At 36.9% G+C, this 12437-nt stretch overlaps 1 protein-coding gene across 2 annotated transcripts in view; it reads right to left on the bottom strand.

Annotated features, from left to right (window-relative positions):
• CSMD1 (CUB and Sushi multiple domains 1) overlaps window positions 1-12437 on the bottom strand; it is a 1833881-nt gene that overhangs the window by 567535 nt on the left and 1253909 nt on the right. For both annotated transcript variants that reach the window (XM_023630572.2, XM_023630573.2), the window contains exon 8: window positions 3640-3727. In XM_023630572.2, the coding sequence (XP_023486340.1) occupies window positions 3640-3727 (88 nt within the window). The remainder of the gene's footprint in view (window positions 1-3639; window positions 3728-12437) is intronic.

The following is a 12437-nucleotide window of genomic DNA, read 5'->3' as shown; positions in this document are numbered from 1 at the left end:
GTTTTAAGAAAAGTTGATAATCTGTTCTGTGGCCAGTGGGGGTTAACTTAATTAGTTTAGCAGGGGACTAATGAGGCTGTGATCGTATATTCTGAGGGACAGGCTTGTTAGTTTCAATTTAATCCAATTCAACAGAAAAACGTATCTGCCATGTGTTGGGCACAGTAACAAATAAAATCAAGACCTCATAATCTAACATGATAGAAACATAAATCTCACATAAATGTATGTTTGTATCATTGCAAGATGATTCAAAGGTGGTGGAAACATAAATATGTGGCATAAACACAAAGGTGATTGGAAAAGTTTAAATAACAGGATGAAGTAAGGTGGGAGTAGAGACTAATTGTCCTACAATAGAAGCGAACTGTGGGGGTGGGGGAGGGCAGAGATGATTAGGATACATTCTGTTTCACGAAAAATAAATCCTTGGGAGAACCATGGAATATTGTCAGAACTCCTCAATTTTCTGTCTGAGCTCCTCATCTGCTTTTGTATTCACCTGGCCCTACGTCACTTGTGGAACATATGTTAACTGAGAATAGGTGTCATGGGCAGTGTAGGTGTGGCAGGAGGGCAAACCATACTCAGCTAAGAATATGACTAAGAATTTAAAGCAGAAGGACAGAACACGGAGGGCAGCAGTGGACACTCTGAAGAGGAAGGAATTTTAGAATGGATACTGCAGCTTATACAAATCCAGGATGTTGTTAACTGGGGTTCCGTCCTGACGTTTGGTGAGAGGGGCACATATGAAAGAGAAGAGAAGGCTATGGAAGCAGATGAGAAGGCCAAGTTTTAGAGAAATCAGGGAGGCCCCAATTCAATTTCAGTATCTATTAAATGTGATACAGAATTTTTTTTTTATTGGCACCTAAGCTAACGTCTGTTGCCAATCTTCCTGTTCTGTTTTCTCTTCTTCTTCTCCCCAAAGCCCCCCTCCCAGTACATAGTTGTATATTCTAATTGTAGGTCCTTCTTGTTGTGCTAGATACAGAATTTTTTAAAGGATAGACCTCAAGCTGCGAAATATATATAAATAATAATATACAGATAACCTATAACACATGACAATATATATAAAATAGATATATTTTCAGAAATATATATAACGTATAATATTTTTGTAATATATAAAAACCCCATCACATCCGGCAGTGTGTAGTACCGCTGTTGCTAGTCTATAATCCTTTGTGCAAATCAGATGTGACCTCCTCTCACAGTAATAAATTAGAACAAGGTTTCCCCTCTGATGAGCAGGAGTAACCCCGTGCTAAGGTGCATGGCTTGGAACGCTGGGTTCAAGGCTGGATTTCAGCCATATCTTAACTCCTCACATGGCTACTTTGCGATGGACACAAACTGCATGTCCCTATCCAGTGGGCCTGCATAATATGTGTGAAAAAATTTAGCCATTATAATTTTCCTTATTACAAATCATTTAGGTCAACAGGGGCTTTGAGGAGAATAAGACACAGTTTCAAATCCCAGCTCTAACCATGACAAGATACACTATCTTGTCATGTTAACATTCTGAACTTCAACAGCTATATTTGCAAAACGGGGGATAATTATATCCGCCTGTACATGGGGTACATATCCTGCCAGCACAGCAAACAGATGAATAATAGATGCCAGGACCCATCTGTCCGTACTCCAGCCCCATTCCTTGTATATTGGTATCTGAATCTTTCCATCAATCTTTTCATAAATATTCAGTTCTAATGAATGTAGTTTGTCTTTTAGAGGGTGATCAATGGTGAGGAAAACTGTCCCCAAATTGATCTGAATTCAAATAAGAAAGCTTTGCATTTTAGGCTTCTTGTATTTAGAATTCTTTACAGATAACACTGGAATTAATGTTTAGATTGCCTATGGAAAAAAAGATTTCCAAAGAAACAAGAATCATAGTATAAATAAAATCAGATGAGGAATATTTTACCAACTTAATAAAGTGAGCTCTTTTCAAAGAAAAACAGTGCCAAATTACATATAATTACAGTGCTAAGTACAAATGAATTCCATCCACTCATCGTGACAATGTTGGTCATTAGTTTGGATTATACGTTAGTCATTAGTTTTGATTATAAGAATTTAGAAAGAACTGAATTGCCTTTCATTAAAAACAGTCTCGAAAGGACTTTCAACAGTTAAGAATATCCTCCCTCTGTTTAAAACACCAACATTCATAGTGAGTTTGTTATATGCTGGGCACATCCCCAGGTCATTTCACTAAATGGTAATGAGGTTTCTTTACATGGCTGTGATCTACCAGTTTGCACTGGAACACACATGGATTCTCCCGTCACTTGAGTGGAGGAAGTCAAACAACAAATAGATCTTCCACATCTGATACCCATCATCTCTGCACAGTCCCGGACAAGCAATAGAGATGACCCTAAATTTTAATTTAGTTGCAGCATAGCAAATAGCTCAGTCGCCTGTTTCTTTCCTTATATGCTCTTTCTCCTCATAACTCCAACAAGAATAATCTCCAGTTAGAATCACCCTCCTGATAGCTTTCCATTCTGGCCCTATCCTGCTTTCTCCATTCTCCTTCTCCACAGAGCACTTTTCAAAAAAATCACTTGAATGAGAATCCCCTTCTCAGACTCTGCTTCAAAGGAACTTGACCTAAAATGTTAACTCCCTAATGTGTACCCCAAATTGGTGATATTTAACTTACAAGCATTTCGACTTCCTACTCCATTTGAACCACGACAGACACTACTAGGGAGTGAAAAGTATTTCAGGATCACATCTGCACTTCTGTTTCCTTTTCGTGTAAAACAAGGTATCATTTTACTGTCGTCATTCCAGCCATCCTACAGAGAATTTCATTCTTTCTCTACCCTTTTCCACATTACTGTTGCTGCTCTAGTTTCACTGAGTAACCCTCTTTCTTCTTCCCCCAATAGTATCACTACTTTCTTTCAATTTGCAGCTCATTTTAGCAGCCTAAGCTCTCTACACATATCTTTGTTGTTTCTCTCTCAAAAATGGTGAGATTATAAGAAGGAAAAACACATTTCTTGCTCATTCTTATTTTTATTTTTATTTTGCAGCTTATTCCTAACATGAGTGTCCATCTGGTAAATTGGCAAATGTCGTTTCTTGAACTAATTGAAAGGAATGTAAAAATCCAAAGAAACAGCACTGTTATAATCACTCCTACATTCATAATGTAACAACTGGAAGGCAGTCTCTAGCTCATCACGATCCTAGTAAAAAGAATCATAACATTTTCTGAAATAATTGTATTGACTGCCATTTACATTCATCATTATAAAGCTTTATCTAATGAAGTAATTATGAGGCTATAGTTAAGTTTTTGCCCCATCCATTTTTTTAAACATTAACCAAAATGCATTAGAATATGGAAATGATTAAAAACAGGAAAAAAAAAAAAGCCCTGGAGTTAAATTTTTATTATTGGCTCATACAGTGAAAGGCATCAACTCTAGAGAATCTGGAATTTTTCAGCACAATATGTTTTAGATTTCTACAAATAATCTAGCTGCATAAAATTGAGAAGCTGTATCTTCAAATCAAAAGGACAAAAGAGTTAAAAATGACCAGCTGAAATTATATATGTGTTAGACAATCACAAGCATTTCAAATAATTACTTTATCTCCTACCTGAAGTCGGAACCTGTCCTTCTGCCGTTTTCTGGAACCCCAGGATCTGGACACATGTCGGAAACCAAAGCAACACCTCCTTGACTCACTATAATAGAGAGAAACGTTATTATAATCTTGTGTGACTTTTGCAGGAATAGCCAGAGAATCAATTTATTCAGGCAGATTTGCTTCTTAAATTATGATGACTTAAAATGTGATTTCTTTAAGAAAGAAGACAGTTTAGCTACATTAAAATAAATCTTTATTCTTATTTCTGAAAAGCAAAGACTTCTTAGCCAGTGAAAGTATGCCAATGTTCTTTGGTTCGAACCCTTCTTCTATTGAAGAGATCAAAATTTAATTTAAAAAGCTTACTTATTATGATCAACTTTATGACAGATTACAATTAGTAGAATGATGGGAGAAAAGCGTAGCATGGCCTATGTTTATACAAGAGAAAGCCCTCATTCATTCACCACGGATTACAATGGAGATGTCATCTATTAAGATCTATCCAAGAGATATTTTAAATAAAATCATCTGTTAGATTTTAAACATTGAACAGGTTTATCACTGAACTAAAAAAAGTGCCAGTCTTCTTGTACAGATGTGCTGATTTATTTCCCGAATCTGTTCCATGAAGAGCCTTTCCTCCTGCTGAAATGTTGTACAATCACAGAATAGTTTTTAAAGGACGCATTTGCTTAGTGGATAGAGTAGTTCCCACTCCAACATCCATTCCATTCTATCTAATTTGTTTAAGTCAACCAAGGGAATTCCCTCTTTTTTTCCAGAAATTTGTTTAGGGGCCAGCCCTGTGGCCGAGTGGTTAAGTTCACTTGGTGGCCTAGGGTTTCACTGGTTCGGATCTTGGGCGGGGATGTGGGGCCACTCATCTGGCCACGTTGAAGTGGCGTCCCACGTGCCACAACTAGAAGGACCCACAACTAAAATATACAACTATGTACTGGGGGGATTTGGGGAGAAAAAGCAGAAAGAAAAAAAAATAGATTGGCAAAAGTTGTTAGTTCAGGTGCCAATCTTTAAAAAAAATTGTTCAACAGTAGGCTTGTGGCCCGATTCAGTTCAACAAGACATGAGGGTATGTCTGTAGAAGTTCTTCTGGGAAGACATTCATTGAGCTAAAAGAGACCATCTAGTTTTTAGTCTGGATCTTACTGTGTCTGGATTTTGAGCTTGGAACTGTTGGTACCATCTTGCAACACTCAAAGGATGGAGGCAACAGCATGGATGGAATAGAAGAAATATAACAAGAACCAGGACACTCAATATCATGGTTAAGCCAGAAAATTGACCAACTCAGAAACCTACTGTGTCTTTGAATATCCTGTTGGATAGTTCATATGTTTCCTACAGTTTAAGCTCATTTAAATAGATGCAGCTGAAAACATGCTTACAAATATATATTTTCACATACTTTAGATGATTCCATAAGAAGAAAAAGTATTTGTCTGGGTAGATATTGAACTCCTTAAGCATATTATTAAAAGTTTGCACAAGAAAGCACCAATAATTATAGCAAGATTTATTTTTCATTGCTAAATTAGGATGGAATTGGGATATGGATATAACCTTTCACTAACTTCAAATCTTACTAGAATATATTTAATGAATTTATTGTTAGGAAACACTTACTTCATCATTCCAAATTGATTCATCTATATTTCTCATAAGTTTTTGTTATTTTTAAATCATCTAAAAAGTAATTTGCTATACAGTGTGAGAAATGGATTAGACTCTAAAATTTTCTTTCCTAAATATTTAACTTTCTCAATATCATTTTAAAGTAATTCAGCTAGTTGGGCAATGATAATAAGATGGTGGAACAGAAAGCCCCAGTCCCTCATTTCTCTATGGAAACACCAAAAAAAAAAAAAAACTACAGATGGACTAAAATAATTTTTAGGAGCTCTGGAAACTAGTCAAAGATCTACAGCAACCAAGTAAATGCCCGATGAAGGAAAAGCCACATTCACAATGGTAGGAAATTTCATGGGATTTTTACTTGCCCCTTACACCTTCCCCAACATGGCACAATGCAGTCGAGAATAAGTGGCCTAATTCCTGATTCCCTCCCTGAGGATGGAGGAGCAAAGAGAAAATTGTTTACAATGTTCTGGCCTGCGGGCTGCTTGAGAGACTAGTTTTTGTTTTTCCTGACTTGGAGCTCAGATGGGAATGACAGCTGGAGCCATGGAAGGCAATGGCACACACTGCTGCGTTTAGAAATTGCAGAGGGACTCAGCCACGTGGGGACCTGGGACAAGAAAATATAGGCAGAGGAATACAATAAAACATCCAAGACCCTGAGAAGAAGCTCAAGTGAGTCTCTTGAAGAAATTAAGATATTTTAAAGCAGCTTGGGGGTGGGGAAGCACACACACAGACCCAGGCAGGACACAGGCCCAGGAAAGACTTGCGAAGACCTAAGTTTTCACGTCATTCTGGTCTCAAGGCTCAGCAGTCCACTAACTAATAAAGGTTATCTGCACCACTCTGCAGAGACTGGGAGAGATGGCTGTTTCTTTCAAACCTCCAATTTATAACAAAGATCAAAAGGCATACAAAAATAGGCAAAGATGGCCTATTCAAAGAAGTAAAATTAACCTCCAGAAATAGTCCCTGAAGAAACATGTGTTGGACTTACTCGACCAACACTTCAAAGCAACTGTCTTAAATTTGAATTTAAATAAATAATGTCTGAACACTTCTTAAATTTAAGGAAAGACATAGATATACAAATCCAAGGAGCTCGACGCACTCCAAGAAACTCGAGGGGACCCACAATGAGACACATAATCAAACTGTTGAAAGACACAGACAAAGAAAGAATCTGGAAAACAGAAAGTGCAAAGTAACTCATCACAAACAAGAGATCCCCAATAAAACTCTCAGTAGATTTCTCAGTAGAAACCTTGAAGGCCAGAAGGCGATGGGGAAAAATATTTAAGGGCTGAAAGATGATTTCTACATCATTTAAAAGACAAATGCATAAAAGTAATTATAAATCTACATTAATAAGTACACAACATATGCAGATGTAATTTATGACATCAATAGCTCAAAGTAGGGGATGGGGTTATAAAGGAGGAAACTTTTTGTATGTTATTTAAGTTAAGTCGGTCTCAATTTAAGATATATTGTCATAACTTTAGGATCTTATGTATAATCTCCATGGCAACCACAAAGAAAATATCTATGGAATATACACAAAAGGAAACGAGAAGGGAACCACCCTATGTCACTACAAAAAATCACCTAAACACAAAGAGAGATAATAATGGTGGAAATGAGGTACAAAAAAGCTATAAGACATACAGAAGAAAACAAAATGGTAAAAATGAGTGCTTCCCTATCAGTAATTCCTTTAAATGGCAATGGAATCAGCTCCATGTATAGGCTGAACTGTGTCCCCCCAAAATTATTATGCTGGAGCCCTAACCCTGCAGTACCTCTGAATATGCATTTGGAGACAGGGTCTTTGAAGGGGTGATTGAGTTAAAATGAAGTCATTAGGGTGAGCCCCAATCCAATATGGCGGCTGACCTTGTAAGAAGAGGAGACTAGGACACAGACACATATAGGTGGAAGACCAAGGGAAGACACAGGGAGAATACAGCCATCAACAAGCTAAGGAGAGAGGCCTCAGAAGAATAACCCCACCAAATCCTTGGTATCAGATTTCCAGCCTCCAGAATTGTGAGAAAATAAATTTCTGTTGTCTAAGCCAGCCAGTGTGTGGCACTTTGTTATGGCGGCTCTAACACACTAATATGCTCCCCAATCAAAAGACAAAGATTGGCAGAATGGATTTAAAAAACAAACCAAACAACAACAACACCAAAAAACAGGCTACAATTACATGTTCTCTACAGAGCCAGAAAGTAGAATCGTGGTCACCTGAAGCTGGCAGAGAAAAGCCTGGGGAATTATTGTTTCACAGGCATAGAGTTTCAGTAGGGGAAGATGAAATTTTTCCGGATGGATGGTGATGATAGATGCACGACAATGTGAATGCACTTAATGCCACAAAACTGTATAGTTAAAAATGGTTAAAATACATAAAAATGGTAAAAATGGTAAGTTTTTTGTATCTTACCACTGTGTGTGTGTGTGTGTATTCCAACAAGTCCTAAATCTGTGACCTACCAGCACATCAACTTTCATCAATCTGACAGTTCTACTACTTTTTTCCCCAACCTCATAGTTTCATAGTCTGTATCACATGCCAGGGCAGGGTTCTCAATCAGTAAGCAGTGGGCTTCTAAAGTCTCTAAAATTTATTTCCTAAATAGATTCTAGTTTTAATGATCTCAAACTCCAATGCAGGACATTACTTCCACCATATTTTTTTCTGCCATCACCAGTTAGAAGTCTCCTATATCCCCTCAAGCAGAATAGTGATTTCTCTGCCAAATCAAGATGAATGGCTGTCACTGTTTTTATCAGAAGTAGTCTACTCCTGGGGGCTGGCCCCGTGGCCGAGTGGTTGGGTTTGCATGCTCTGCTTCAGCAGCCTGGGGTTTGTCGGTTCAGATCCTGGGTGTGGACCTACACACCGATTATCAAGCTGTGCTGTGGCAATGTTCCACATGGAAGAACTAGAATGACCTACAACTAGAATATCCAACTATGTACTGGGGCTTTAGGGAGGAAAAAAAAAAGAGGAAGATTGGCACAGATGTTAGCTCAGGGCCAATCTTCCCCATCAAAAAGCACTAAAAAAAAAGAAGTCCTCTACTCTAGTATGGTTATTTCATTATTCTACAGTACAAAACTGGTCTAAAACACAATATAAAGGCTTAGAAAGGTCTACTTCTATTTCGTCTTTTCTATTTTTCTCACATGGAATAGTAATAAAAAGAAATAGGAGAGATTGGAGGTACCCATCCAAGTCATATCAAAACACTCTGGATCTTTTCTGTGTGTCTGTGTGTGTGTGAGAGAGAGAGAGAGGAAGATTGGTCCTGGGCTGACATCTGTTGCCAATCTTCCTCTTTTTCCTTGAGGAAGATTGTCACTGAGCTAACATCTGTGCCAATGTTCCTCAATTTTATATGTGGGATGCCACCACAGTGTGGCCTGATGAGTGTTGTGTAGGTTGGCCGCAGGACGAACCTGCAAACCCTGGGCTGCCGAAGTGGAGCACACGAACTCAACCACTACAGCACCAGGCAGCCCTGGGTCCTTTTTAAAGACAAGGTTGAAGTTGCTTATCGATTCAAGAAAGAGTACTTAATTGGAATTCTGTGAGGACACAGAATGGATTAGACAAGCCTGAATGGGTTGCAGATGGCAGAAGATAACAGAAAAGTGATGAAAGACTAAATGTAAAATATGGCTGATTTTCTGAAACAGAGATTTCCTTGTAATAAGATAATGATGGAAAAAAACACAGTGACAAACAGGTTATGTACAAGTAAACAATAAGCTCCATAAATCCCAACTATCTATTCCATCAGCATCATGAGCAATTAATTTCTCTGAACACTTTAGCTTCAAAGTTAGAAAGAGTGAGATCAATCTGCCTCATGCAGGATTCCAAGTGCCTCAAAGAGACATTTTCAAGAGAGGAATTACCGGACTTAATATCATTTTAACTCTAATTTTGTTGAATTATATCTTTTCAAATCTCACAGGATGCATGTCATAGATATTAATAAATATCTTAAACTTTAGTCAAAACCTTGGAGATGAAAATCAGAACTGGAAATGTTCAATAGGTAGATTCATCACCCATCATTAACTAACACGAAAGCAAGATGCAAAATTATGCAAGTGGATAGACAGATATAAATTAGACAGTTTGTAAATGACTTTAATAAATTTTGATTTAAAATGTGCAAATTATATTCATGTTCATATATTTAAATGACTTTTTCAAAGCATGTTGATTCACAATATCTCATTACATCCTCATGAGATTTGTATGGGGTATGCAGAGCAGTAAGGAATATACTTCTCCCATCAAATTATCCTGCTCTTTGAGGACATGTCTTGTGACTGTCAATTAAAACCCAACATGAATTTATTTGGAGCAAACTATACAGCTGGACTAGTGCTACAGCGAGGGAAACAATGAACACAAAAGAAGTATAAACAACTACTTCTGTGATAACGGAGATGATAGACGAACAAATTTGTGGAGGCAACATTTACATTAGTGAAATAATCAGAATTAATTAGAAATGAAGTGCTAACTAAGAATAACAATGAAGACGTAAAATTAAACATACAATATTTGCTAGAAACTTCAAGTGTCACTTACATATGGTCTTACATTGAATCTATATCACCTTTCCATGAGGTGATAATATTAAACCCATTTTACAGGAAAGAAAACTGAGGCTAGAGTTATGACCCAATTGATTCCAAAATCTAGGTTCCTTTCTCTACACTTGCTGCAATGTGCTAATGAGATATTTTATATTAAAACTTTGTCAAAGTGAGGCTTTGAAGACATAATTTTTTAAAATTTCTTAATAATAAAATTTCTTTTATAATAAAAAAGACACTGAGCACCAAAAAGTGAAGGTAAAAGGTGTTCCGTCTATATTCCGAATCAAACATACCCATGGGAAGCCATGTGGTTCAACCCATGAGTCTTTAGTTCAAATATCATCTGGCGGCAATTTTCCTGCAGCGAAAAGACCAGATTCATTCCACATGAGGCCATAAGCCACCTCCAGGCACTAGAACTATGGGTTGTCTTGCATATTAAATCTTCATGTATGATGCCATTTTCTTGAGTTAAAATCCAGTTTGCATACCTTTGGAATAAATAATCCAAATAAGAGCCATTTAAATAAACTCATACTTTTGGGTGAAATTGTTCCTGTGGTTTCTTATAGCATACTTTTATTGTTGATACTTTTTTCTTTAGAGACCTGAAGACACGGATCAACCTTGAGATTAATTCTAACCACTTCAAGCCTTCCGAGAGGTGACATATGTTTCTAGCTGCATAACAATCAGGAACATTGTTATAGAGAACACTTTCTGGTTGAAATTCCTTAGTGGCAATCTCTCCACTCTGTTGATGACCTTTAGATGACAGACACGCCACTCTAGGTATGTGTGCTTGGGGGTTACTGTAGATTTCAGACTTCTCTGCTACGATCAGTCTGAAATAAGTCAACACTGACATTTGTTCCTTCAACATTTGATAGACTCAGTCTTTCGTCACTGAAATGAAAAGCAATACCTACTTTTTAATGCATTTCCCCTTTTTGATTTGCAAAAGGTTTTATCCCAGCAAGAGTATCCATATTACTCCTCCCTCAAAAACCTTAACACTATGATTAATATATCAATAAATCAAATTGATTTGGTCACTCCTAAAATTCTCATTTTCTCAGAATATTTGCATGTGTAATTTCACTCTGTGTATCAGTCAGACATTTTGCAAATGAGTAATCAAGAAAGGGCACTGAGTTTGTGAGTTTTATAAAAACATTTCTTGCAGCATGTTGATGTCCATTTTGAAAATACTGCAAGATTTACTACAATAGCTGCAAGATACCTGTGAGGGGTAATAATTAGCACACAATGATATAACATGTGCATATGCTTCTATTTTATAAATTATAAATTATGAAGCTACATCTCCTTAAAGAAATAATGGCATATCACTTCCAGTAGTCCTGAGTTCACAGATATTAAAAGTCACTGAAAAGACTCTGGAGATTACTTAAAGTCATGCTATGATTTTTATTTACGTGGTCTCCACTGAACGTATCAGATTGCTTTTCTTCTGTTTCTAATCATCATATGTTATAAATCTGTAATTATGAAAGGGTAAGAATCTAATATTAATAAATATTCTATTTATTTCTACAAATATGTGTAAAACTTAACTTGTGTAAGGAGTTACAAGATATTAACATAATCAAGGAGGGGGAATCATGGCATGTGCTGTATGTGGCAGGCACTCTTACGTATATTACCTAATTTAGCCCTTACAAAATCTCTGTAAGGGAATGATTATTTGTCCTGTTTGAGAAACGAGGAAAGTGGAGTTTGGGGGTTCGTTAGCATATCCTATTGATTTAGCTGATAAGTACATCAGGGCTTCTGATTTCAAGCCCATATATTCTTACTCCATTAAGTCACTTTTTTTCACTCTCAGCCAAGATAGGAGCTTTCAAGGAGAAAATATTCGTTTAGGCACAAAAGGTTTTTAAAAATGTACAAAACTTATTTGCACTTCACACATATTTGAACTTATCAACATTATACTTCAGGTGTTAATGCCCATGTAAATGATCCTAAAGGTCCATGTGATAAAAAGCAGATTATAAAACAGAGTATGTGATACAGAGTTGTTTTTGTAAAAGTAAAATAGAAAAAAGAATGGAAAGGTTGATGCATATACTCCCTTAGTACCTGACTTAATTTGCTGACTTACACACCACCCTAGTCATCAAATGTCTACCATTATAACTTAAGGGTGATATTAAGTCGTGCGTGTAAGTTTAAGCGGTGGTGGTATTTTTTATTATTATTATCTTTTGTCTTATTATAACGCTCTACAATGAAATTAGTTTCTTTCCTTGAAGATAAAAAAATATGTAACAGTGAAGCAAAGATCTCGCTCTCCATGTCTTCTAGCCCACACATCTTTCTCTGGGAAACTTCCATGAACAACGTACAGCCATGACCTTACTCACCTTCCTTGTCCACGAGAGTGGGCCAAGGTGAGCACCTGGCCCAAATCAGGCCATGCTTCCATGAACACAACTATGGATTTGAATTTTAAAAATTCATCTGGGCCCTTAATATTTAACTTTTTGAGA

Source organism: Equus caballus, chromosome 27 (assembly GCF_041296265.1).
Source record: "Equus caballus isolate H_3958 breed thoroughbred chromosome 27, TB-T2T, whole genome shotgun sequence".
Taxonomy (NCBI): Eukaryota; Metazoa; Chordata; class Mammalia; order Perissodactyla; family Equidae; genus Equus; species Equus caballus.
This window is presented reverse-complemented; position numbering and strand designations above follow the sequence as displayed.